General features: G+C 48.7%; 8 protein-coding genes and 1 non-coding gene across 9 annotated transcripts; 5 read left to right on the forward strand and 4 right to left on the reverse strand.

Moving 5' to 3' along the window:
- The first annotated feature begins 1,061 nt into the window (after positions 1-1,061).
- BO80DRAFT_260629 (D-isomer specific 2-hydroxyacid dehydrogenase family protein) lies at positions 1,062-2,900 on the forward strand. Its single transcript, XM_025714738.1, has 4 exons — positions 1,062-1,733; positions 1,803-1,855; positions 1,906-1,993; positions 2,056-2,900. Exons 1-4 carry the CDS (start codon positions 1,411-1,413, stop codon positions 2,648-2,650), a joined length of 1,059 nt encoding a protein of 352 aa, XP_025569922.1. The 5' UTR covers positions 1,062-1,410; the 3' UTR covers positions 2,651-2,900.
- Positions 2,901-3,150: 250 nt separating this feature from the next.
- Positions 3,151-5,155, forward strand: BO80DRAFT_450091 (DUF4246 domain-containing protein; the record flags this gene model as incomplete). Its single annotated transcript, XM_025721785.1, has 4 exons — positions 3,151-3,450; positions 3,506-4,549; positions 4,633-5,064; positions 5,129-5,155. The coding sequence occupies 4 exons, from the start codon at positions 3,151-3,153 to the stop codon at positions 5,153-5,155; spliced, it is 1,803 nt and encodes a 600-aa protein (XP_025569923.1).
- Positions 5,156-5,375: 220 nt separating this feature from the next.
- BO80DRAFT_450092 (fungal specific transcription factor domain-containing protein) lies at positions 5,376-6,839 on the reverse strand (the record flags this gene model as incomplete). The annotated part of the gene is made up of 5 exons (XM_025721786.1): positions 5,376-5,531; positions 5,583-5,745; positions 5,811-5,905; positions 6,033-6,298; positions 6,767-6,839. The coding sequence occupies 5 exons, from the start codon at positions 6,837-6,839 to the stop codon at positions 5,376-5,378; spliced, it is 753 nt and encodes a 250-aa protein (XP_025569924.1).
- Positions 6,809-8,737, forward strand: BO80DRAFT_393656 (NADH:flavin oxidoreductase/NADH oxidase family protein). The gene is made up of 4 exons (XM_025717264.1): positions 6,809-7,448; positions 7,502-8,166; positions 8,221-8,571; positions 8,624-8,737. The coding sequence occupies exons 1-4, from the start codon at positions 7,274-7,276 to the stop codon at positions 8,681-8,683; spliced, it is 1,251 nt and encodes a 416-aa protein (XP_025569925.1). The 5' UTR covers positions 6,809-7,273; the 3' UTR covers positions 8,684-8,737.
- A 256-nt stretch (positions 8,738-8,993) lies between these two features.
- BO80DRAFT_t291 lies at positions 8,994-9,066 on the reverse strand. The gene has a single exon. It is a non-coding gene; the product is annotated as a tRNA-Lys (tRNA).
- A 3,401-nt stretch (positions 9,067-12,467) lies between these two features.
- Positions 12,468-14,180, reverse strand: BO80DRAFT_429764 (kinase-like protein). The gene is made up of 4 exons (XM_025720552.1): positions 13,847-14,180; positions 13,478-13,800; positions 13,094-13,428; positions 12,468-13,037 (listed from the first exon to the last, which is right to left on the reverse strand). Exons 1-4 carry the CDS (start codon positions 14,017-14,019, stop codon positions 12,702-12,704), a joined length of 1,167 nt encoding a protein of 388 aa, XP_025569926.1. The 5' UTR covers positions 14,020-14,180; the 3' UTR covers positions 12,468-12,701.
- Positions 14,181-14,476: 296 nt separating this feature from the next.
- On the forward strand, positions 14,477-15,115 carry BO80DRAFT_469291 (uncharacterized protein). The gene is made up of 2 exons (XM_025722999.1): positions 14,477-14,722; positions 14,782-15,115. The coding sequence occupies exons 1-2, from the start codon at positions 14,586-14,588 to the stop codon at positions 14,957-14,959; spliced, it is 315 nt and encodes a 104-aa protein (XP_025569927.1). The 5' UTR covers positions 14,477-14,585; the 3' UTR covers positions 14,960-15,115.
- A 2,174-nt stretch (positions 15,116-17,289) lies between these two features.
- Positions 17,290-18,313, forward strand: BO80DRAFT_497640 (C2H2-type zinc finger protein; the record flags this gene model as incomplete). The annotated part of the gene is made up of 3 exons (XM_025724092.1): positions 17,290-17,649; positions 17,698-17,918; positions 17,967-18,313. 3 exons carry the CDS (start codon positions 17,290-17,292, stop codon positions 18,202-18,204), a joined length of 819 nt encoding a protein of 272 aa, XP_025569928.1. The 3' UTR covers positions 18,205-18,313.
- Positions 18,314-18,364: 51 nt separating this feature from the next.
- Positions 18,365-20,140, reverse strand: BO80DRAFT_393664 (nucleic acid/nucleotide deaminase domain-containing protein). The gene is made up of 2 exons (XM_025717265.1): positions 19,515-20,140; positions 18,365-19,457 (listed from the first exon to the last, which is right to left on the reverse strand). Exons 1-2 carry the CDS (start codon positions 20,065-20,067, stop codon positions 18,445-18,447), a joined length of 1,566 nt encoding a protein of 521 aa, XP_025569929.1. The 5' UTR covers positions 20,068-20,140; the 3' UTR covers positions 18,365-18,444.
- Positions 20,141-20,304: the final 164 nt, after the last annotated feature.

Genomic DNA, 20,304 nt, shown 5'->3' on the forward strand with positions numbered 1-20,304 from the left:
AATGGAGCAGCCTTCGTCCTTGCTGGCGCTGCTATGTCCGAATAGCTCACACCGGACTCCCGTATCTATCTATGTAGAGTCCGCAGTGAGGGAACAGGTCGGAACCTTACCCATCCAGTGTCCGCCTGCATCAGCCCAGGTAACTTTGGAGCTATTTTCGGCCCCCGCCGTCCAGGCCACGACGTGCACGATCATTCGCTACCATGTGTGGTGGCTTCGGATGGTTTCTAAGGGTCTACCCTGTCTATAAATATCTTTTTTTTAACAATTTTTTTTTTTTTTCACAGTGGCCAGGAGTGGCGTGGTTCTCACCGCGATATCATCTAGATAGTGAGTGATAGCCCAACGAGTATGAACCCTTTCCGGGGCATTCCGGTACAGGAGGCCTCTTGTCCACGGAGTCGGGCCGGGCTTCTTTCCTGGCGGAGGGGGTCCGCAGTCGCCCCTGAGCACTGATAAGGGACCAGCCACGGAGCGATGGACAGAAAATCAACGACTTTGTCTCTCGAACTAAGTTAGTATGGATAAGGTGCGGAGCTTACTCCGTACCATAGTATCCCATAGCTTCATCCCTGGTAGATTCTTGGGCTGCGCACCACGTTTTCGGTCGATCGCACGATCGGATCGGCTCTTCAGGAATGAACCCCCAACCCAAAGAGCTGAAGAGCGTGGTTCTAGCCTGGAACCATGGTCTGTCGGGCCATATGAGTGAGGGAAGGTGGTGACAGTTTATCGACAGACAGAGGCGGCGTGTGAACGGTGGAAATACTATTCGCCGACAGGAGGTACTTATATGTAAGTATCAAAAATCCCACTTATCTATCGTGTCGGAAGCCTGCCTTTCATTATATGAGTCTATGCGTCTCACGAAAAAAAAAAAAAAGAAAAGAAAAGAAAAGAAAGAAAGAAAGAAAACCAAAAGCTGTAACTGAAATGAAGAACCCAGCATGTCCAATGGGTCACACTTGATTCCTATTAACCATCAACATCAAGAACCAAGTACGCGGATGGTGGAATTACCATCTTCACCGGGCGTTTATCGACTCAATTTGGAGCACATGATATGGTATGATTAATTGCATCTCTTATCCTGGGCTGGCGGCCGGATAAGACATGAGCGGTGTCGCATATCTGGTAGAATGAGTGAAGAGCGCCCTCGCCGTCACTGCTGTAGCACCAGTGCGGTTCGATGATTGGCTCTGGGGGCCGAAAGCCTGCCTGAGGCTCTCAAATCATGTCCCTCCCTGGCAAGTAACCACCGATAACCGATAACACCTTATCGTCCAACTGAAAGCAAGGAGCTCCTCCCTCATTGGAACTTCCTATATGAATTCCGACAAGTACAAGCTCTGCACTGGGAACCATCGAAGCCTTTGAGTACAAGCCACCCTGAATCAACTTCCCTCCACCATGGTGTCCTCGGAACTCCTCTTGATTCTCATGCCCTGGACCCCGCCCGCCGAGTGGGTTTCCGATCTGAAGATCTCCATTCCTAACATCCGCATCGAGATCCATGAGATTGACAGGAATGCCACCGAGCTGCCTGACGAGATTGCCCCAGAAACATGGAAAGACGTTACGGTACTTTTTACCTGGAGACTTTTTCCGACGAAAGAGCTGGCTCCGAACCTGCAGTACGTCCAGCTCTTGAGTGCCGGCTGCAATCACACGAGCGGGCTACCGCTGTTCAAAGAGACCGAAGTCGCCTTATGTACGGCCAACGGGGTTCATCCGTAAGTGCTCGACTGGACTTTGGCGAAGATTTCTTAGGTTGGCGGGAACAGGCGTGGCTAACAAGCCAGACCTCAAATTACAGAATGGGTCTTCATGACCTTCCTGGCTTTCCAGCACCACCGTATGTGAGCCTCACGAAGAGGAACGATAGAGTCCACTAAGGCACTGTAGTCCCACAGTATCTCGATTACCAGAAAGAAGGCAAATGGGTGGACCCCGTATCCGATGAAGACACCGAGGATGCCGTTGGTTTGAGGGTGTATGTCTGCCCCCCACAATTCCACTCCCGTTCATACTTCCTCAGCTAATCAATCATGGTAGTGGGATAATGGGCTATGGTAACATCGGCCGTCAATGCGCGCGAGTGGCCAAAGCATTTGGCATGGACGTCTACGCCTTCACAATGCGCCCCCGAGCAACGCCCGAATCTCGAAAGGCTGATGCGTTCAGCGAGCCGGGCCTGGGTGATACTGACGGCGAATTCCCGTCGAAATGGTTCTGGGGGAGGGATCAACTGAACGAGTTCCTGAGTTCGGATCTGGACTTGCTGGTAATCACGGTGCCGCTGACTCGACAGACGCGAGGCATCATCTCGCGGGAGCAGTTCGCGCTGCTCAGTAAGAAGAAGACATACGTGAGTAATATTGCACGGGGAGCGGTAATCAACACGGTCGACCTGGTGGCTGCTCTTGATGCGGGTCATATTCGGGGGGCGGCGCTGGATGTCACTGATCCGGAACCATTGCCGGCGGATCATCCGCTGTGGGGATATAAGAATGTTATCATCACGCCGCATTGTAGTGGGAACTCCACCCACTATAACGAGCGTGCCCTGAAGATATTGACGTGTAACCTGGAGAGACGGGCGCAAGGGAAGGGGCTTATCAATCAGGTTGATCAAGCCCGGGGCTATTGATCTCGCTCGTTCAGGGTCAAAACCTCCCTAGTGGGATATGGGGAGAGCAACAGCCGGTTGGCACCCGAACCAAGATGTATCTCGAAGTTGGACAGGCCTCTTGCTAGATAGGTTCTCCGAAGACCGATGGTTCAAGACATTCGCAGGAATCTTACCAAGCATTCAATCGGTGAGGATACGGCCAGTCTCTCTCATAGGCCTCAGGCAGCAATGCCAGAAAGCGGTAGGGAGTCGGCCTACTCCCTAATTATCGAGCTGCTGCATGCCATTGACCAGCCATTCTACGCAAATTGAATGGTGTAGCAGTGTTCTCTCTGACATCAACCACTCTCACAGCCAGGAATTCCTGGAAGTCCGCTGCCAAGACCCGCGACACCCCATCCATCAGGCCTCCACCCAGGCACCCACTCGGCTGCCTGGAAGCCTGAAGTTTAAGAAGGGACTCCCCCCTTCCCCATCGCCTCGACCCACGAAGCATCCTCATTCTTCCGATTATCACCATGGACCTGCCCCGGACGAGTCTTCCTGGCTTCGGTCAGCCCCTCAAGACTAACCTGCCGCTCATCGACTCCGAAGGTAAACGGCGACGGTTTCCTCATGCTATATGCGACACCTGCAATGGTGTGGGCATCTCGCTTCGCGAGCGTCGAATGTTGGAACTGATCAATCAAATCACCGATAAGCCCGAGTGGGATCGGAAGGTCTTCGACGAGGAAATCGTGAGTAAATGGAGGAGTGAGGCCTGTGTCTGGCGGGCCGAGCTGCGGGAGGACTATCTGTCGGCGGCCATGTTTGACTACGTGGGTCCCCTTTCAACTTCCCCCTCGTGGGCATTTCGGATCTAACCGATGCTAGTGTGTTCAAGAGTTGCGCGACAAAGCCACGTATTTCCAGGCGTCTCACATGGTTTCCGTCTGGGACAGCGACAGAGCCATTGTCAAATCCGACACGGTAGTGACCCCGACTCTCGCTAGCTCGCTACGACAGAACGTCCAGGCTCTGGAGGATGTGCCCGACCAGTGGAAGGATTGGCATCCCGGATCTAATCAGCAAGTCCTGGATCTCCTACATCCCTCGCTCTTCCCCCTAATTTATGGCAAATCCCGCGCGTTGCCACATGGGACGGTGCCGCTTGATGATTGCGCTCGCTTCAGTGGCGAGGGCGCGATAGTCGACCCCGAATTAGATGGCACCCGAGAGACCTTGGGGACTCTCCCAGAATGGGGGAGCTTTCAGTGGCTCCCCTCCAACATCTCACTAGATCAAGGCGGCCAACCCAGAATCGTCAGCTACATCAACAATCTACACCCGAAAGTGCACCGGCCACTTTATGGGACCCTGGAACGCTTCGTCGCTGCTGCTATCCCTCTCTGGAACGAGTGTCTCACCTGGTCAGAATCCCGGTTGAGGATTGAGGTTCCGGGACTGGGGAATGAAGCCCTCACAACACCTGATGGAGTGACCTTTACTCCTGCCGAGGACGACGTGTATTCGGATACGGAAATCCGACCTTATACATGGGAGGAAGCCAAGGAAATCGACTTCATTCGAGATGAGAATTACTGGGAGTGGTGTAGAGCCAATCGCATTGTCATACCAACAGAACCAGGCCCTTTTTGCTCCCGTCAACAATGGGAGGAGCGAGCGGACCACCGACGCGTCGACTTGCAGAAGCAGTTTGCCGAGTCCGGGCTGCAGGTCATCTTCAAACTTGCCAACATCCACCTGACCCCTGAACAACCGCAGTACGATGGGGGGTCCTGGCATATTGAAGGAGCAATGAACGAGCACATTGTTGCCACGGCGCTCTATTACTACGACGAACACAATATCACTCCTAGTCATCTCGCCTTCCGTCAGTCGTTGGATAACGACGAAATTTCGATGAGTGTTGGACAGGTATCCCCCCCCCCCTTCCCCAAACCACTCCCTACACCTTTACAGTCGGCGTGGAGATATAGTACTAAGAGCATCTTCACCAGTACGAATACGATGCTATGGAGCTGTTTCTTGGTATTGAAAACTATGGTTCTGCAATCCAAAATCTCGGTAGTGTCCTCACCAGGCCAGGCCGTCTCCTTGCCTTCCCCAATACCCTTCAACACCAAGTTCAGCCATTCCAACTTGTCGACCCCACGCGGCCTGGCCATCGAAAGATCTTAGCCATGTTTTTGGTGGATCCGCATATTCCGGTCTTGTCGACGGCCAATGTGCCACCCCAGCGCAAAGATTGGTGGGCAGATGAAGTACGCAACGTACCTCCGTTCAACCGCTTGCCCAGGGAGATTTTCAACATGATCATGCTACATGTGACGGGCTTCCCTCTCAGCTGGGAGGATGCAGTGAAGGCCAGGCAGGACCTCATGGATGAACGAGGAGCACTAGTCGAGCAAATCAACGACGATATGGAAGATGTACGTTGATTTCCATTTTAAGCCCCCCTTTCCTTCGAAATCTAGAGCACTGACGATGTCCTAGGACAAATTCTTCTTCTGCGAGCACTAGACTCCTATTTTAACCTCATGTTTCGGCTGGCTGGCGAGAGAAGCATATAATATAAAGGCGGTCAGAATTCTAGATTGTATCGATATCCCTTGATTGCTATCAATAGCGACTTACCACCCCCTGCTCAAAAGCTCCCAATAATCTAATTGCAATATGAGAAGCTTGTGCTCAGAAGTTCTGCTTCTGCCCAGAATTGACCCTGGCCACTCGCCAAAACCGTTCAACTCCAGAACGAGAAATCAACCAACGCCGAAAGCTCACTCGCCGGTGGGTTCAATGTCCCCATTGTCGGCTGACGAGGATCGCTGGGATAGAATAATTCGTCGAATCCCATGCTTGTCGCATTAATACCACTATGCAGAACATCCATCGAATTCTATAGGTGGCAGTCAGCCGATGCCTGAATTGGTTCGATAAGATCCTTTACCTGGAGAGGTGTTTGTCCCGGCAACAATTCACCCGACGGTTCTGTCCAGGAGATTGCCTGCTCCGACCGTCTGTCCACGGCATCATCACTCCGGGTTGCTCTGGGGGCAATGGTAGCTTGGGCGAGACTTACTGGAGCACGGCTGCAGAAAAAGCATTCGACCCTTTCCTGTCAGTAAATGACCCAGAATAACCTATGGCATGCCGTGTCGCTTCAGCGGGGGGATACGCAGCACTGTAGCCCAGACACTGGACCATTCTCGCCGCCTCGGTGATCAGAATTCTGCTGATTTGAATGCAGGAGAAGTTCATGGCGAATATTCCCTAGTTCTACGATTAGACTAAATGTTCCCCCCAAAAAGCACTCCTGGGGGCTACGGGCCATTGCCGCCAAGGCCTGTTGTAAAAGATACGTCAGTAGGGTTTTGATAAGTGGTGTAGCACGACTCACTTGAACATCGAGCAAGGCCTCCGGGGGCAGCAGGATCTCTGGGAAGAGACCTAGCGCATGTTGAAAGATTCTCCAGGCCTTGCCCTTTCCCGTATCGAATGATCCGCCTTGGACATATAGGCAGTCAAGCGCCAAGACTGTGGGGTAAAGTGCTGAGAAAGGGGCATTGCTTGTCAAATGATCCGCCAGCTCGTTATCGAATGCATGGTTTTTGAAGTCATTGCGATCCAAGAAGGGGTATAGCGGATGTACGTGTTCAAAGTAGGCTGGATAGTGACCGGAGCGTTAGCAGTTCAACATGCAAAGCCGTAGCCAAAACCGAACTCGCCACCAATGTATTGTTCTGAGGTCTCCTGAGACTGAATTTAGAAAAACGGATGGATGAGTGACGAAGAAAGCAAGGGCTGATTTCTACTGAGAAGATGTCACCGACTTGTCGCCCGGGATGGGTGGTGGGTAGGTAGTACATGGATCGGTGGAGGCTTGCGTTGCTTTGGGCTTCAACCGTCTCCGCGTGAGAGTGTAATGACATTCGATGTTGCGGTTTTGTACAACGTTCAGCACGTGCCAGCTCTAGAAGATATCCCCAGTGGTCTCAACTGCGGGTCGGCTCTCGTACGAGGCAAGGCGTGCAGGTCACACTGTTCAAGGGGCCTGTTGCCAAAGTCGCCACCTGGTCAGCAATCGCCCTTCGCACTTGGTGACTAGTGTTACCGTCCAACGGAGGCACCCACGAAGACAGCGGGTCTTCTTTGCTTTGCAACGATCACGGGATCGTGCAAGTCGAGGCTCCAGTCTGGCGGCCATGATGGACATGCCCAGGCAAGGATGGAATCCGAAGCCCGAAGGATGAAGGGGCGGGGGAGGAACTTCGGCGGTCGGCTCTCGACCAACTTTAATGGGAATGGCTGCGCCTCGGCTCTCGATCGACTTCCGCCGGACGCCTTTTCCTGCTACCCCATGCCCTTCCTTCGCTTGGAACCGAAAGCCTTCGAAGTTTGTCGAAAGATTTCGATCCTCATTTTACCTTCTGGACATGGGTTGCTTGTCAACCGAACAGAGGCACATGCTATCCGGATCTCGGGAGTACCGCATGCATCCCGCCATGCGAAGGCCGACTTGTAGCGTCCATTCTCGGGCGTTAGGGCTGTCATATATAAAGGCCGACAGTTGACGTTGCATTTCAGTATTTCGAATCTTCCACAGTTATTTTGTTCTTCTCATCGGCTTCATCGACCACCATGGCATCGGTAGTGTCCCAGAAATTAACCCTCAACTGCGGGTTGCAGCTCGAGAACCGTCTGGTCAAGGCCGCAATGGCCGAACACATGGCGGATGGCAACAGCCTGCCCACAGAGCTTCATGATCGTGCTTATGCCGAATGGGGCCGGGGTGGTTGGGGTATGCTGCTGACAGGTAACGGCCGCGCAAGACCTTACGATTGAATCCTCTACTGACACCCTCCACAGGCAATGTCCAAGTCGACCGGATGTACCTCGGTGGCGCAGGAGACAACACCGTCAACCCAGCCATCGAAGCAGAGCTCCTTCGCAGATGGAAATCGTGGGCGGCCGCATCCACCAGCCACGGCACGCCAACTGTCATGCAAATCAGTCACCCGGGAAGGCAATCTCCCTTGGGTGCTGGGGCGCGGTGTATGTTTGCCAAGAATGTGTCCCCCAGTGCCATACCGCTGGATCTGGGGTCCGGGTGGATGGCCAGGCTTACGAGCTCCGTTGTTTTCGGGACCCCGAGGGAGATGACTCAGGAGGATATTAACCATGTGATCCAGCAGTTTGTCTACACTGCTCAACTCGCTCATCAGGCAGGCTTCCAGGGCATCCAATTACACGCGGCACATGGGTACCTGTTGGCCCAATTCCTGTCCGCGAAGACCAACCGGCGGACCGATCGGTACGGAAACTCGTCAGCTGGGCGTGTGAAGATGATCGTCGATATCATCCAGGCCATCCGCGCAGCTGTTCCAGCCACGTTCTGTGTGGGCATTAAACTGAACTCGGTCGACCATCAATCCGAAAGCGAACTGAAATCCTGCATCGAGCAGCTCAGGCTGATTGTCGAGGCCGGGGTGGACTTTGTGGAAATCAGTGGTGGGACATACGAAGATCCCAAGGTAGGCGTCGCGGATACCCTATGATGGTATCGCACCAACTGATCCTGTATAAAGATGATGGGCGCCACGCCGCACCCCGTGCCGGAGAAGTCCGCTCGGACAGTGGCTCGGGAGGCATTCTTCCTCGAGTTTGCGAGAGCCATCCGTGCGGAATTCCCAGGGACTCCTTTGATGGTAACCGGTGGCTTCCGTACCCGTCAGGGCATGGAAAAGGCTCTGGCAGATGGCGATTGTGACATGATTGGCATTGGACGTCCGGCGGTTCTCAACCCAACTCTGCCGAATGACATCCTCCTGAATCCAGATGTGCCGGAAGAGCGCGCGCGGCTAGCCACACAGCCAATATCACCTTCCCGAATCATCAAACTGACTGGTATCAAGTCTGCCGGGTCGGGTGCAGAAAGTGTGAGTAAAATCTACCCAATCTTGAATGCAATAGCTAACAAATGCTCCTCAGCGGTGGTACAGCGCGCAAATCCAGAAAATGGCCCGCAGTGCTGCCACTTCCACTACGTAAGGGCTCATTATATAGACAATTTGGACGTGCCATGTTCATTTTCTTCAAAATCACTTGACACAACTTTACAATACATGCAGAGTACGTAATCAAGGAATGCGATTCATTTAGATGTACATTGTTGAGCACAGCAATATTTGGAATTGATCAAGACGCATGGCTTTCTTTCAGGAAATTCTTTAACAGACATCTAATTTCGCCCCTGTTTGCCAAGTATTGTTTAGCGAGCAATGCCTTTCTTTTTGTTTTTTTTTTTTTTGTTTTTTTTGTCTCGCTGAAACAGAGTGTAGTCCGAGGCTAAAAAAAGAGAAGCCCAACGCGGGGCTCGAACCCGCAGCCTTGAGATTAAGAGTCTCACGCTCTACCGATTGAGCTAGCCGGGCTAGTTCGGTGAGATTGTGTTAATTAGAAAGAGTATTAAACCAAAGTATACGTGCTATGCTGGATGACCAGGGGATTCCACCAGAAGGCCATTTACAACCTCAAGGGATTCGCAATTCGGGTGTCGTATCCACTACGCATTGATGGCAAAGATGTGGCACCTGTGGTGAGTATCTTAATATGGTTCATGGTGACGATGATGGTTCCTAGGCAATACATGGTATCCCGACATTATAGGTATGTCTCCGATATATATATATTGTGCCCACACCAAAAGCCTCAGTTAACCTGATATAATGATACAACACGAATTACAGTTGGAGCTGCCTTATTCCTCAACGGAATAACACGGCATGCTCACCCAAATTTAAAAGGACCTTGACCAATGAGTTCCAGAAGTCTATTCCACGCCGTTGCAAGAATGTCCCAAGGAGTAACCTCTAGACCCAACATCCACGAACCTCCACAGAAAGAGGAATCTGGATGCAGTCTCTACATACTCAATACCCTTGGAACGAATGACAGAACGGCAGAGATGAGTTATCGATTCGCTGACTGCCATCACAGTCACTGATTGACTGCATGTCCTATAACTGCATGATAGTGAGAACAGTGCTGCCAATATTCAGACTCATCATCTCACTATGCAAGGAGTCCTGCCAGACTGTCTGACATAATCGATGCGACCATGGTAGAGACATAGGTTGGAAAATAACCAGAGGGGTTCTTGGATTATACCATTCGTTCCCGTCTGCAGGTACAGCCAAAATTCGTGAAGAAAGTTGAATACGTTATAGACTTTGTGCCCTAGTGGAATGTGTGTATGAGTGCTAGGCCCCAAAATTCGGCGCAGGTAGGCCTGTCCTACAGGAGGAAGTAACTTTAACTCCATGTATGTATCTTGCTAAACTATCCCACTGGCCTCCAAGTCACCAACAGTGCATGCCCCAGAGGCATCGACAGCATGGATACCCATTTTAACACCAAGTCCCAGCTCCCGAATATTGTTACCTCTTTACCCTGAGAGTATGTACCCATATATGTACCACAGGCGAACCTCACTTCCGGCTGATGCGCTCGTTAAACCCGACTCGAAATCTGCTCAAATCGCCGGACATGCAATCTTTCCACGATGGCAGGTCTCGGGAACAGCATAAAATTCTTCCAGAGATACGTCGAAATATACTACTCGTGGAACAATACGCAAGCTCAACCATCTTGATTCCCGCATCGATAGCAGCCAATGCACCTTCAAAGGTGCTGCAGTGTACCCGACACTGAACATGGTGCCAACCCTGCCTCTCCCACAATCGTCGGCGGTACGGATGTTGCTGAGCAGCAGGACATTGCATGATTCTTCTGCGACAGGTAGTGAAGCTTGATAAGTCCCGCACCAATGGCTATACGGCGGCGGACAGCCTGGCGACATGCTTCTACGCCATCAACGGCGTCGGCACTGGAAGGTAGGAAATGGCTACCAGCGCTGTTCTCCGTTTGGCATCTACGAAATTTGATCCTGGTGTGGACTTTGGTGGCAACGGGCAGGCGTGGGCTCGGTCTAAGGCCCTGGAGGGGGAAAGGTCACTGAGTAATTAGGCAGCATCGTTTATGGGCCCGAGAAAAAATTTCTCGGTCATGCTCTAAAGGTCCTTGTCTTGGTATCTTGCAAGTATAGTTGTCTTGACACTGACCTGCTTTATTGAGGAGTAGCTGATACTATGGATCGTACCAAGTACCTTGGAAGACTTATCTCATGCAGGATAGATAGAATGGACCCTCCTGAGTCACTAATGGGCATGGATGCCCGAGAGAAAGCACGCTAGAGGTCTTGACGTAACTGATATATTCTTCTAATCTGAACCTAGTTCTAGGCAGCCCGCTGCACTGTGGTCTAGTATACAAGAGACTACTCAAAATAACTCACGAAAGACAGAGATAGTTGATCCTGCAGTCTCTAACTCAGCACAGGGGTAGAAGCTCGCCGATCTCCCGCCAAAACCCTTTTTCAGGGTCTCGGATGCTTCGGGAATGAAGTCAGAATGTAAGACACCGACCCACTTCGATCCATCCATGTTCATTATTCACACTTCGCAAGCGACGCAAGGACCCTAAGACCCTGGCCCACGGTGGGAAGGCACTGGTGGCTGTGGTGCTCCACTTGCCACCGTGGTAGTTAGCGCTTACCTATGACCAATTACTTCCTATCTTGATACTCCGAAGTCCCTGATCCACTCCAGCCGATCAGGGACATTCTTCAGACCAAGCCATCATATCTTGACGGAGAGGGAGTATGAGTGTCAGGGTTAAGCAACCACCTCGTGGATTGGGATATACTTGCATTGACAAACATACCTAGAACGCAAGATATCGATATTCGCAAGTTTCTGCTGTCCTGCTCCGCCCAGAACCCTAAGCTCAGCGTTCAGGCCGCCGCTGCCACCCGCTGCGGTGACAGCCATTACCTGTTCAACCTGGTCGACACCGGTCTCTCCAGCTTTGACATTGCCGTCATGTATGAGTAACGAGAACCAGTAAGTAACCACGAACTCGAGCTAGCAGTGTGCCAAACCCCCTAGGGAACAAAGAAGCTAATCAATCGGATTTTTCTACAGGGGCTCCGGCGAGTACTCTCCTGGCCAGTGGGGAGAGGGTCACCTCAATATCAACTGCAAGAGCAGCGGCGCCGGTCGCGTCTGCACCTCCGCTGGCGCTTCCTCTCTGTTCCTGAGCGAACAGTAAGTGGCTCAACTATCGTTGAACCCAAGCCTAGCGGGGTGATTGGTTTTACCCGCCCTAGGTTCGATGGCATGGTCTCTTCTTCGCGGTTCCTTGGTGTGAGTGGGGGAATAGTCTTCGCCATTGCATGCCTTGTTTCACAAAAATCTTGTCGCTCGTTTCTTTGGATTATTTGGGATTTCTGTACTCGTTCAATGTATGAAGCATGTAGGGCAGATGGCAGAGCCCCTATGGCCTTTCATTAGCTATGGGGCTCACTGCCACCGGCCCGCGGTATAGCAATCAAATTTCCACTGTTACTCCAACCATACCCACTGATTTATAGTAGCTTCCCTACTGATTGTTCTCTCCATGGCTCCAAAAATTAATCTCACCACCTAGGCTCGTAAACATTCAGTCAGTCAGGTTAGTGTGAGAGGCCAAAATCTACTCTACCTAGGAAGCTGACGAGTATTATGGTCTTCACTCACTTGAAGTTAGAGCAGGAAACTGATGATATAAGGGGTAACCGATCCTCTGTATAACTCTAGATAGAACTCGTTTGTATTCGAAATTATCACTCCTTATTATAGTTCTAAAAGATTTGATACTAGAGAAAAATATTTATACTTCCCGGTGCCTCCTCTACGGATACTAGTACTTATATGTAATCATATTGTTTCAAGGGGAAATTCCATTATTCCTGACACAGACAGTAGTCCATGGGCGAACACGAGGGAGGCAATTGAATCTGTATCCAGGGCTAGGCATGAAGTGGATTCTTCCCTCCGGATTAACGGTATTGGTGGTGTGAAATGCAACCCCAACATTCAATGACTATGTATGCTACCGTGTGCCTAAAATAAAATATCGGTTTTTCTGTATCATCAGCATATGCATAATACTATATGCGCTTTATATTTCAGTCTCCGAACCAAGGGTCGTTTGCAATTTCCTTCACCGATGCCCTGGCAGACGGCTCCAACCGTAGCAACTTTTGAATAATATGTCCCAGCTTGACAATATCCTCCTTTGTCAGGTCCTCTTTTTGCTCGCCATCAAAATATACCTGCTCCAACCATTCTTGTAATCCAGGCCCCGAGCTTTCCGTGACAGCGCCATCACGCATTTTTGCCCATATATCCAGCCATCTTTCCGGTAGCGCTTCATTTGTAATCTCTTGCATTTGTTCAACAAGAATCCCGGGTGTTGTGAACAAGCTATCAAAGGGAGGCTGGCCGACGAATAGTTCGAACAGCTATCTCAATTGTCAGTCAATATGAAAGCACCTGCTAGATTGGTGCTCTATCTTACCATACATCCCAGGCTCCAGAGGTCAATGCGATAATCCAAATGGTCCTGGAATATAACTTCAGGTGCCCGGACTGCCAGTGGCGTGTGAAGAGTCTGAGGAACGTTGTGCTGCAAAAATGATTCACCAAAATCAATTAGTTTAATCGTGTGTGATAGAGGCCATGAACATGTCCTTGCAGGTCTAACGATATACTCGGGTATACCAGGCCCTAAACTCCTACCATCATTTCTCTTGACATGCCCGATCTCTGGTTTCCCTAATATTTTGATCAATTCATGCTCGGGAATTTTGTCCATGGGAGGCATAACAAAAGCTAAGTTACGAGTATGAAGATCTATTTGATGTTAGGACTTTTTAAAGAAGAATATGTATTCAGGACCCACCTCCATGTGCAATTTTCTGTTCGTGTAGAAGATCGAGTCCACATAGAGCCTGTTTGGCAACAACTTTCGCAAGGTTTCCAGGAAGCCTTCCATCCGTGAAGCGTGCTTCTATCATATCAGGAACGCTTGGGCCTAGAAGCTCAAGGACTAGGCAGCGATGCGTTCCGTTTGGACTGTCTATGTCAAAGTGATCAAGCATACGCATAATATGTCGAGAGCTGGAGTGTGTCGATGTCAGCTTTTTCAGAACATCGAGCTCTCGCTGATTTCTATCGTTTCTTTCCTCAGATACGCAGATTTTGACGGCGACATAAGTCTCTTCCCTGGAATTAAATCAGTTATGTTTGGTAAGATATGATTCAATTTTACCTTTGATCTCTTGCAACCCAAACTGTTGAGTAGCCCCCCCATCCTAGTTTATGCAGTATCTTATATCTCCCGTCCGCCAGGAAGCTACCTAGTGTAGTTGGATAGTAGCCACCTTTTTTATAGCGGTCAAGTGGCTCTGCGTCAATAGGACATGATAGGATAGGTTGTGCCATTCGGGGTAGAGTTGAAAAGAAAATGGCGTGGCTAGAAGCGGTCAATATTGAAGCAACACTCCTTGAATTGATAAGTTTCCTTGTTATTGTCTGATGGAGAGAGTTGGACACCATTCTCACGCGTGTCAATGATGATGGCATCTCATTTGGGCTGACGGTGGAGGCCCCGGGGGTGCGGTAATCTGGCTAGGCAACCACAGAAATCAGCCAATCACGTGGCTACGCGCCCCGAATTCCAAATGCTCGCAGCCAAGAACCGCACCTGCGCACGTATCTTTTCCCTTCCCACCACCCTTGCCAATCAAATGAGGGAGACTGAGGTGCTTATGCACTCTCAAAATTTCAGCACATCACACAACACTAATCAATTGAGGGTGGGCTAGTTAATCATAATGTAAATCAGCGGCAGCTACTCCATACAACGTAAACTCTATATTGTCAGCCCAGGTCATCTTTGGCCAAATTAAATACTTAAACAGAGCTTCTCCTTGTTTGAGCTTGCTTACATTCCAAAAGTATTCGTACAGAATCTAATGTGGCTTTGATACAGATGTGATACCTTCACAATGTCTCCTATTCCCAGACACCTTGTCAAACTTACACAAAGAATCCGCAACCCTGCCCTGCGTAATCTTACCCTGACTCTGATTGAAGAAGCCTCCAAGCAACCCGATCTTGCCCATTTCACCAATGCTACACTAAAGTAAGTAGACCCAGCGTAATATAACCAATCCCAGTTGTACAGCTTGCTTAATTGGACAGAAATCCAACACACACGAGTCACACCGATACGACACCCCACGCCACGGTCCTATTCGCAAGCGAGGAGCAATTCAACAACAATAAGGCTCAAACTGCCCATATCTATCACGACGCAGAAGGAAACTATATTGGTCATACTCTGTATCAGGAAAGAGACAACAAACCCTCGGATGAGTGAGATATAAGTATGACTAGATGATGGCTGCTATATAACTGGGTTTTTGATGCATGATTAGTGTAGTGGAGAGAAAAGTGTCATGGTGATAGGTATACTCTAAGGGCCTATAAATTCACTAGCGGTCGTGGCCGCAGGTCACGACCTACAATCCCGCACACAGCTTAAGGCATTCCAAAGCATCTTAGTAAACATCTCATAACGCGTTTTTGTAAGCACCTAGTCAAAGACCTGAGAGACTAAAAGGGTGTCGAGGCCGCTCTCTAGGTGCGCTTCAAGAGATACACGATCCCCTGCCAGCTGCAGTATTTTGGAAAAGGACTAGGATTCTGAGCGAACAGGCTCAAGGGTCCCAGTTGCGAAGGGGTCAGAAATTAGTACTTGAAGGGTTTATTAGGATCAGTGGGAAGAGGCAAAGTAACGATTGTAGAGTAGATGAGCATCTTCAACAAGGTTAAGCTAAGTAAGACGTCTGTGTAAAATATTAATATTTTTATTATTAATTAGCTCATCAAGGTTGGGTTAATATTATTTTTTTTATATTATCATATAAGAAACTAAAAAATATATTATTAAAAAAAATTAAAATACCTTTTTTTTACCGCGTCACGATTAACTTAATTTTTATTATAAATATTTTATTATTTCTAATGAAATCGCACGATGTGCTATTTTAAAATAATATAATATAATTATTTTATAATAGAAATATCTTATTTTCATTAAAAAAAATAATATTTTTATTATTTTAATAAATAATAATCACGCGTGTTTATTTAATCGGAAAATTATCTTTTAATCTTAGATTAATAATTAATTTAGAATAAATCTTAGGTGATTGTTTTTTTAAGAAAGTTAAGATATTAGATCAAAGGATTAGAAGTTTAAATTTTATTTAAATATATTATGTGAACATTCTTACAGCTTAGTTTTATCAATTGAAATATATAAATGCACTCACGCCGCTTCGAGAGGTTCGATAAGGGGTCGCAGTTACAATGCATCTTTTTGCTTAGTAACACAGCTCGAGGTAACTAACTAAGTGAGACCTAAATGAAGAGGGAGGGGTTATCTGCTGAAACTATTTTCCTGCGGTCATTGGTTGTCATCTCACTGTGGGCTTGGGATGTCAAGGGCCCTTGCTTGTCTACATGATTTTCAGAGGTCAAAGCAAGTTGTGCTTAAAGCAAGGGATCCAGCACACGAAGCCGCAATTGCCGCTCCATCGCCTGCCCCATGTCGTCGTATGCAAAGTCCGTCCCAGGCAGGGGGATCGTCAAATGTATTCCTGACTTGGCGGTGAAAGATCCTTATAGTATCTCTTGATGCGAACAACAATCTAGCTCCAGAGAATCGGCTATAGATGGAGAAGTACGGATATGGCAGTTACTCTATGTAAGAGAATGTATTCCACAGATAGCCATGTCTAATTAACAAATGCTTACCAATGTTATTCTTCCTGGCTGCTGCGGCGAACTGCCAGGGAGGTACATGCCACAACATCAATCTGACGGAAAACCCTCTATCTAATATTACCTGTAGTTATAAGGACATACTTAATTACGGTCGCATTCCTCACCTACTTTCCTGAGTATACATATAGCATATACATTTACACACCTCATTCCATGCGCCTTTTTATGAGTGATTACTAGTCATCATCCTTCGCTCGCTGAGTTGAAAAGTCTAGGAAATATTCATTTTATGTCCTCTCTTAATACAATATTTAGAGGTATACAACGATTTAGCTTATCATGTCTCAACTCTGTCCCTCTCTATAATGGAACTGTGTATATTATACACGTCACTACCTCTGAACTGTTGACGGAGTTCTGTATAGGACCGGGGTAAGTGCTTTAAGACCTTTCGCGAGCCTGCTCAGCTTGCCTTAGAGGCCCCGGTATTGTTACCCTCAGCAGCATGCGGTTCCTTGCTAAGATACTTGTTCCCTGTTGTTTTTTACCATACCTTTTGTAGTACGTCTAACCATTCTTAGGCCAGTCACGCCTGTAACGTTATAATACATTCATACACTCCTACAATAATACATTCGTACACTCCTACATGAGAAATGTGACAGCTACGTGGGTACCTTCAAAAATAAATTTGACCAAGTGAGTCGCTGCATCGCTGCATGGCTGTCAACGTAAGTGGCTAGACCGCTGTTCCAGCCCACGGGGATATCCCTTGCGCAACCCTTTCAGATTAGCCAGGCTGGTAATCAAATTGAGCCTAATATATAGGGAGTCATCTCCTTCACGGGGTATCGAGCTTCTCATCTCTTCATATGTGGTAGAAGCTTCTCTCCGGCATTATTTGTGTTTGCCCTCACAATGACAACTGTATCTATCGGCCAGGCTGAGGATGGAAGCCACCCAGCCTGGCCACAGGATGAAGTTATGAGTTCTTTAATTGGACGGGTGGGGTTCTCGCCAATCTATTCAGGGGCCGATTTAACTTCTTTTTCACTTGAGGGCTATTGCGATCCAATCGTGATAGGGGGTAGACAAGGAGAAATCCTGGCTCCTCCTTCTACGATAGTGACCGATACTGTGATCGGGGACAGCAGAGAACCTTCTTGGCCGGAGCAATACCTAGACCTCAGCGCACAGAACAACCTACTGAGGCTGGAAGACTTCGCTCAAAACCAGTCACATTCTGCTAATCTCGTGGAAGCCTCGACTCTGCCCACAGTGGGGTTGGACTCACAGGCACGATCACTTCCAAACCAATTTCTATAGAGACGTGGCTTGGATGGATGCCTGAGTGATAAAGTTTACGAGAGTACCACCGCAGCTGTGGTTGTTGGAGGACGGGCCGATTCAGGAACATATGTTTCGAGGTTTCAGGAAGTGCCAATGCCTTCTTATGATCATGATATTTCACCAGTGGATGGGTTATATCACTGCCAAGATCGTGCATGCGTGGCCCAGACTGGCTTTTCAAGAAAATGTGATTTGCAGTAAGCTACGACACCACTTTCTCAATTTATCCCGCTGACTCTTCACAGAAAGCATATGCGCAGTCACGTTAAGCCAGTTAAATGCCCCATATGTACGGTAACCAAGGCTCAGCAGGTTCATATGCGCCGACATATTGAAGTGCATCACAGTGGATGGGCTCGGCAATGGTGGCAAATGGGAGTTGTGTGTGAATTATGCGGTAAATCATTCACAAGGAAAGACAATCTTCGGAGACACCACCGAAGTCAGCATGAAGATCTTAGTAGCCTTTCTGTATCTGATTAAGGAATTTCGTCTGTGGGGCCTATGCTCTGTCGAGTCTATGAAGGTTCTTGAATGGTATTTTAGATCCCCTCCAAGCTAATGTCTGGTAAGAAGCAGAAGTACACTCGCCTCAAGCTTGTAACCAAGCTTCTAATGAGAATCCAGGATTACGTATTTCAATGAGAGCAGAAAAGGTATGGAATTCCAAGAAGTAAGAAAAAGAAACCAAATCAACGGGCGAGTTAAATCCTGAATACCATTTTAGATCTTGAGAGATACCCCGCCACAGTCTGCATCAGAGTCTTCATCCGACACGTATGTCCTGAGCTTATTTGCCTCAAGAACCTTCGCCGTGCTATGTTTAGCTGCCTCCATTTCCAAAATGCCATCAGCAGATGAATATCGGAACGCATTTCCCCGAAGCTCCTCCAAATCTATGCGAGACCACCGGTCATTTGAAATTGCTGTCTGGGAATCAGGATGCCAGGGACTTGGTGACGACTGATCAAAGATTTGAGCAATCACAGCCCGCCGAAGCTCATTTGTCATCTCATTGAGGACCTTTACCTGCAAATCGTATTCTGGATCCCCCCTCGTGGGATTTTTGACTAATTGCGGGCTCCAATTAACCCAGACTTTGCTGTGAGATTCAGGGACGACCATTCGAGCCGGATGGTGCCTGAAGTATAGTTCGCAACATAGACAGGCCGGCTTGCTACAAGCAATGTAACGGTCATTTCCCACGAAAGACAGATTTTGCCAGAAGAAATGGTCCAGAACCTGCACTTCTGCATGCACCTGCGCCGTGCACTTGTCATACTGTACCAGGAAATCCTGGAAGGTGCGAGATTGAGACCGAAAATTAATGGAAAGCAAAAGATTCTTTATCTGAAGCTTTTCCGGGTCATCCTTTTTCAACATCCTGTTGAGGACACCGTCAAGCGTGGTGAGATTGTCGGGCACTGGCCGAGGCACTGAAGACACACAAGGAATAGCCACCACCTGATGCGAGTCAAGGATGTGAGACAAATGGCAGGCATCCTCAACCAGCTGCGACGGTGCCCGGATGTGATCTGCCAGTCGCCCTAGATAATGGATAACTAACGCAAAAGGCGACCGTTTGTCTCCAGGACCCATTAACCTTTCTTCGTCTTGAGCTTTTAATCCGATTACCCTGGCGAATTCGGACTTTATTTGGACATAGGCATAATGGCAGAGTGCCAGACAATCATCTTGTTCCAGAATGAGATCAAGCCGGTCTTTTAATACCTGATCTACTGAGCCAGTTAGCTTGTCATATTGTAAGACTCTGCAATCTGGCCGTTACGAACCTTGTTCCATTCTCACAGATCCCGGTATGCAATAACACTGTTTGATCGCTTGAAACAAGCACTGACGCTCCTTTTTTACTCGGCTAATCGCGAAGTTAAGACAGAAACTGATAAAGTTTGCATTAGTTTGTCCTTCATCGAGGTCCCCAGTGATTGATGTAGTTTGCTTCAGGTGGCCGAGAGCATTCTTCGCGAATTCGACGATTTTGTCACTAGATGCGTTGGATGCAATCCAGAAGTTGTAACATGTTTCGCTGTCTTCAAGCCCAATGGCAGTGCAGGAACTACCTCCTTTGGTAAAGTCACAAACATAGGCGAGGTTACGTAGGAATTTACGTCGCCGTGCTTGCTCCAAACTATGATCCGGTGGGCCGCGTGTATGCTGCCCACGGGTCTGTCCTAGTACACGCAAAAGAAACAAAGGCTCGTAAAATCGACTAAGAAGTCTATTATAGGTGCCTAGTCTCGGGCGCCCCACGCGGACTGAGTCGATAGGCAATTGTTTGTAGGTGGTATTGTTCTGGACTTTCAATGAATGCTTTGAGGATGGCATCTTGGAATGAATTATAAGAACAGTGCACGCAATATAAACCAAATTCAGAGTGGGAGACTATTTGAAAAGGAGGAGTGATTCACAGGTATTTAGACGACCCATAAAGATTTATATACCGGATACATATTGGTAGATAATCAGGCACGGGGTGGGGCGAGGAAGACCATATGCAGAAGGGAGATAGGAGGAAAACGATGCAGGAGGAAGACGATGCAGGAGGAAGACGATGCAGGAGGA

Source organism: Aspergillus ibericus (genome assembly GCF_003184845.1).
Source record: "Aspergillus ibericus CBS 121593 unplaced genomic scaffold BO80scaffold_71, whole genome shotgun sequence".
In the NCBI taxonomy this organism is placed as follows: domain Eukaryota; kingdom Fungi; phylum Ascomycota; class Eurotiomycetes; order Eurotiales; family Aspergillaceae; genus Aspergillus; species Aspergillus ibericus.

Excerpts from the sequence above, each read along its gene's own strand:
- BO80DRAFT_469291 (XM_025722999.1), top strand. The coding sequence starts at position 14,586 with ATGTCTCCTATTCCCAGACACCTTGTCAAACTTACACAAAGAATCCGC. Across the intron at positions 14,723-14,781 it reads TTCACCAATGCTACACTAAA|AAATCCAACACACACGAGTC; the intron begins GTAAGTAGACCC and ends TTAATTGGACAG.
- BO80DRAFT_260629 (XM_025714738.1), top strand. The coding sequence starts at position 1,411 with ATGGTGTCCTCGGAACTCCTCTTGATTCTCATGCCCTGGACCCCGCCC. Across the intron at positions 1,734-1,802 it reads ACGGCCAACGGGGTTCATCC|ACCTCAAATTACAGAATGGG; the intron begins GTAAGTGCTCGA and ends CTAACAAGCCAG. Across the intron at positions 1,994-2,055 it reads GATGCCGTTGGTTTGAGGGT|TGGGATAATGGGCTATGGTA; the intron begins GTATGTCTGCCC and ends CAATCATGGTAG.
- BO80DRAFT_429764 (XM_025720552.1), bottom strand. The coding sequence starts at position 14,019 with ATGGCACAACCTATCCTATCATGTCCTATTGACGCAGAGCCACTTGAC. Across the intron at positions 13,429-13,477 it reads ACAGAAAATTGCACATGGAG|ATCTTCATACTCGTAACTTA; the intron begins GTGGGTCCTGAA and ends AACATCAAATAG. Across the intron at positions 13,038-13,093 it reads TCTGGAGCCTGGGATGTATG|CTGTTCGAACTATTCGTCGG; the intron begins GTAAGATAGAGC and ends CAATTGAGATAG.
- BO80DRAFT_393664 (XM_025717265.1), bottom strand. The coding sequence starts at position 20,067 with ATGCCATCCTCAAAGCATTCATTGAAAGTCCAGAACAATACCACCTAC. Across the intron at positions 19,458-19,514 it reads ATCTGTGAGAATGGAACAAG|ATCAGGTATTAAAAGACCGG; the intron begins GTTCGTAACGGC and ends CTGGCTCAGTAG.
- BO80DRAFT_393656 (XM_025717264.1), top strand. The coding sequence starts at position 7,274 with ATGGCATCGGTAGTGTCCCAGAAATTAACCCTCAACTGCGGGTTGCAG. Across the intron at positions 7,449-7,501 it reads TTGGGGTATGCTGCTGACAG|GCAATGTCCAAGTCGACCGG; the intron begins GTAACGGCCGCG and ends CACCCTCCACAG. Across the intron at positions 8,167-8,220 it reads GGACATACGAAGATCCCAAG|ATGATGGGCGCCACGCCGCA; the intron begins GTAGGCGTCGCG and ends TCCTGTATAAAG.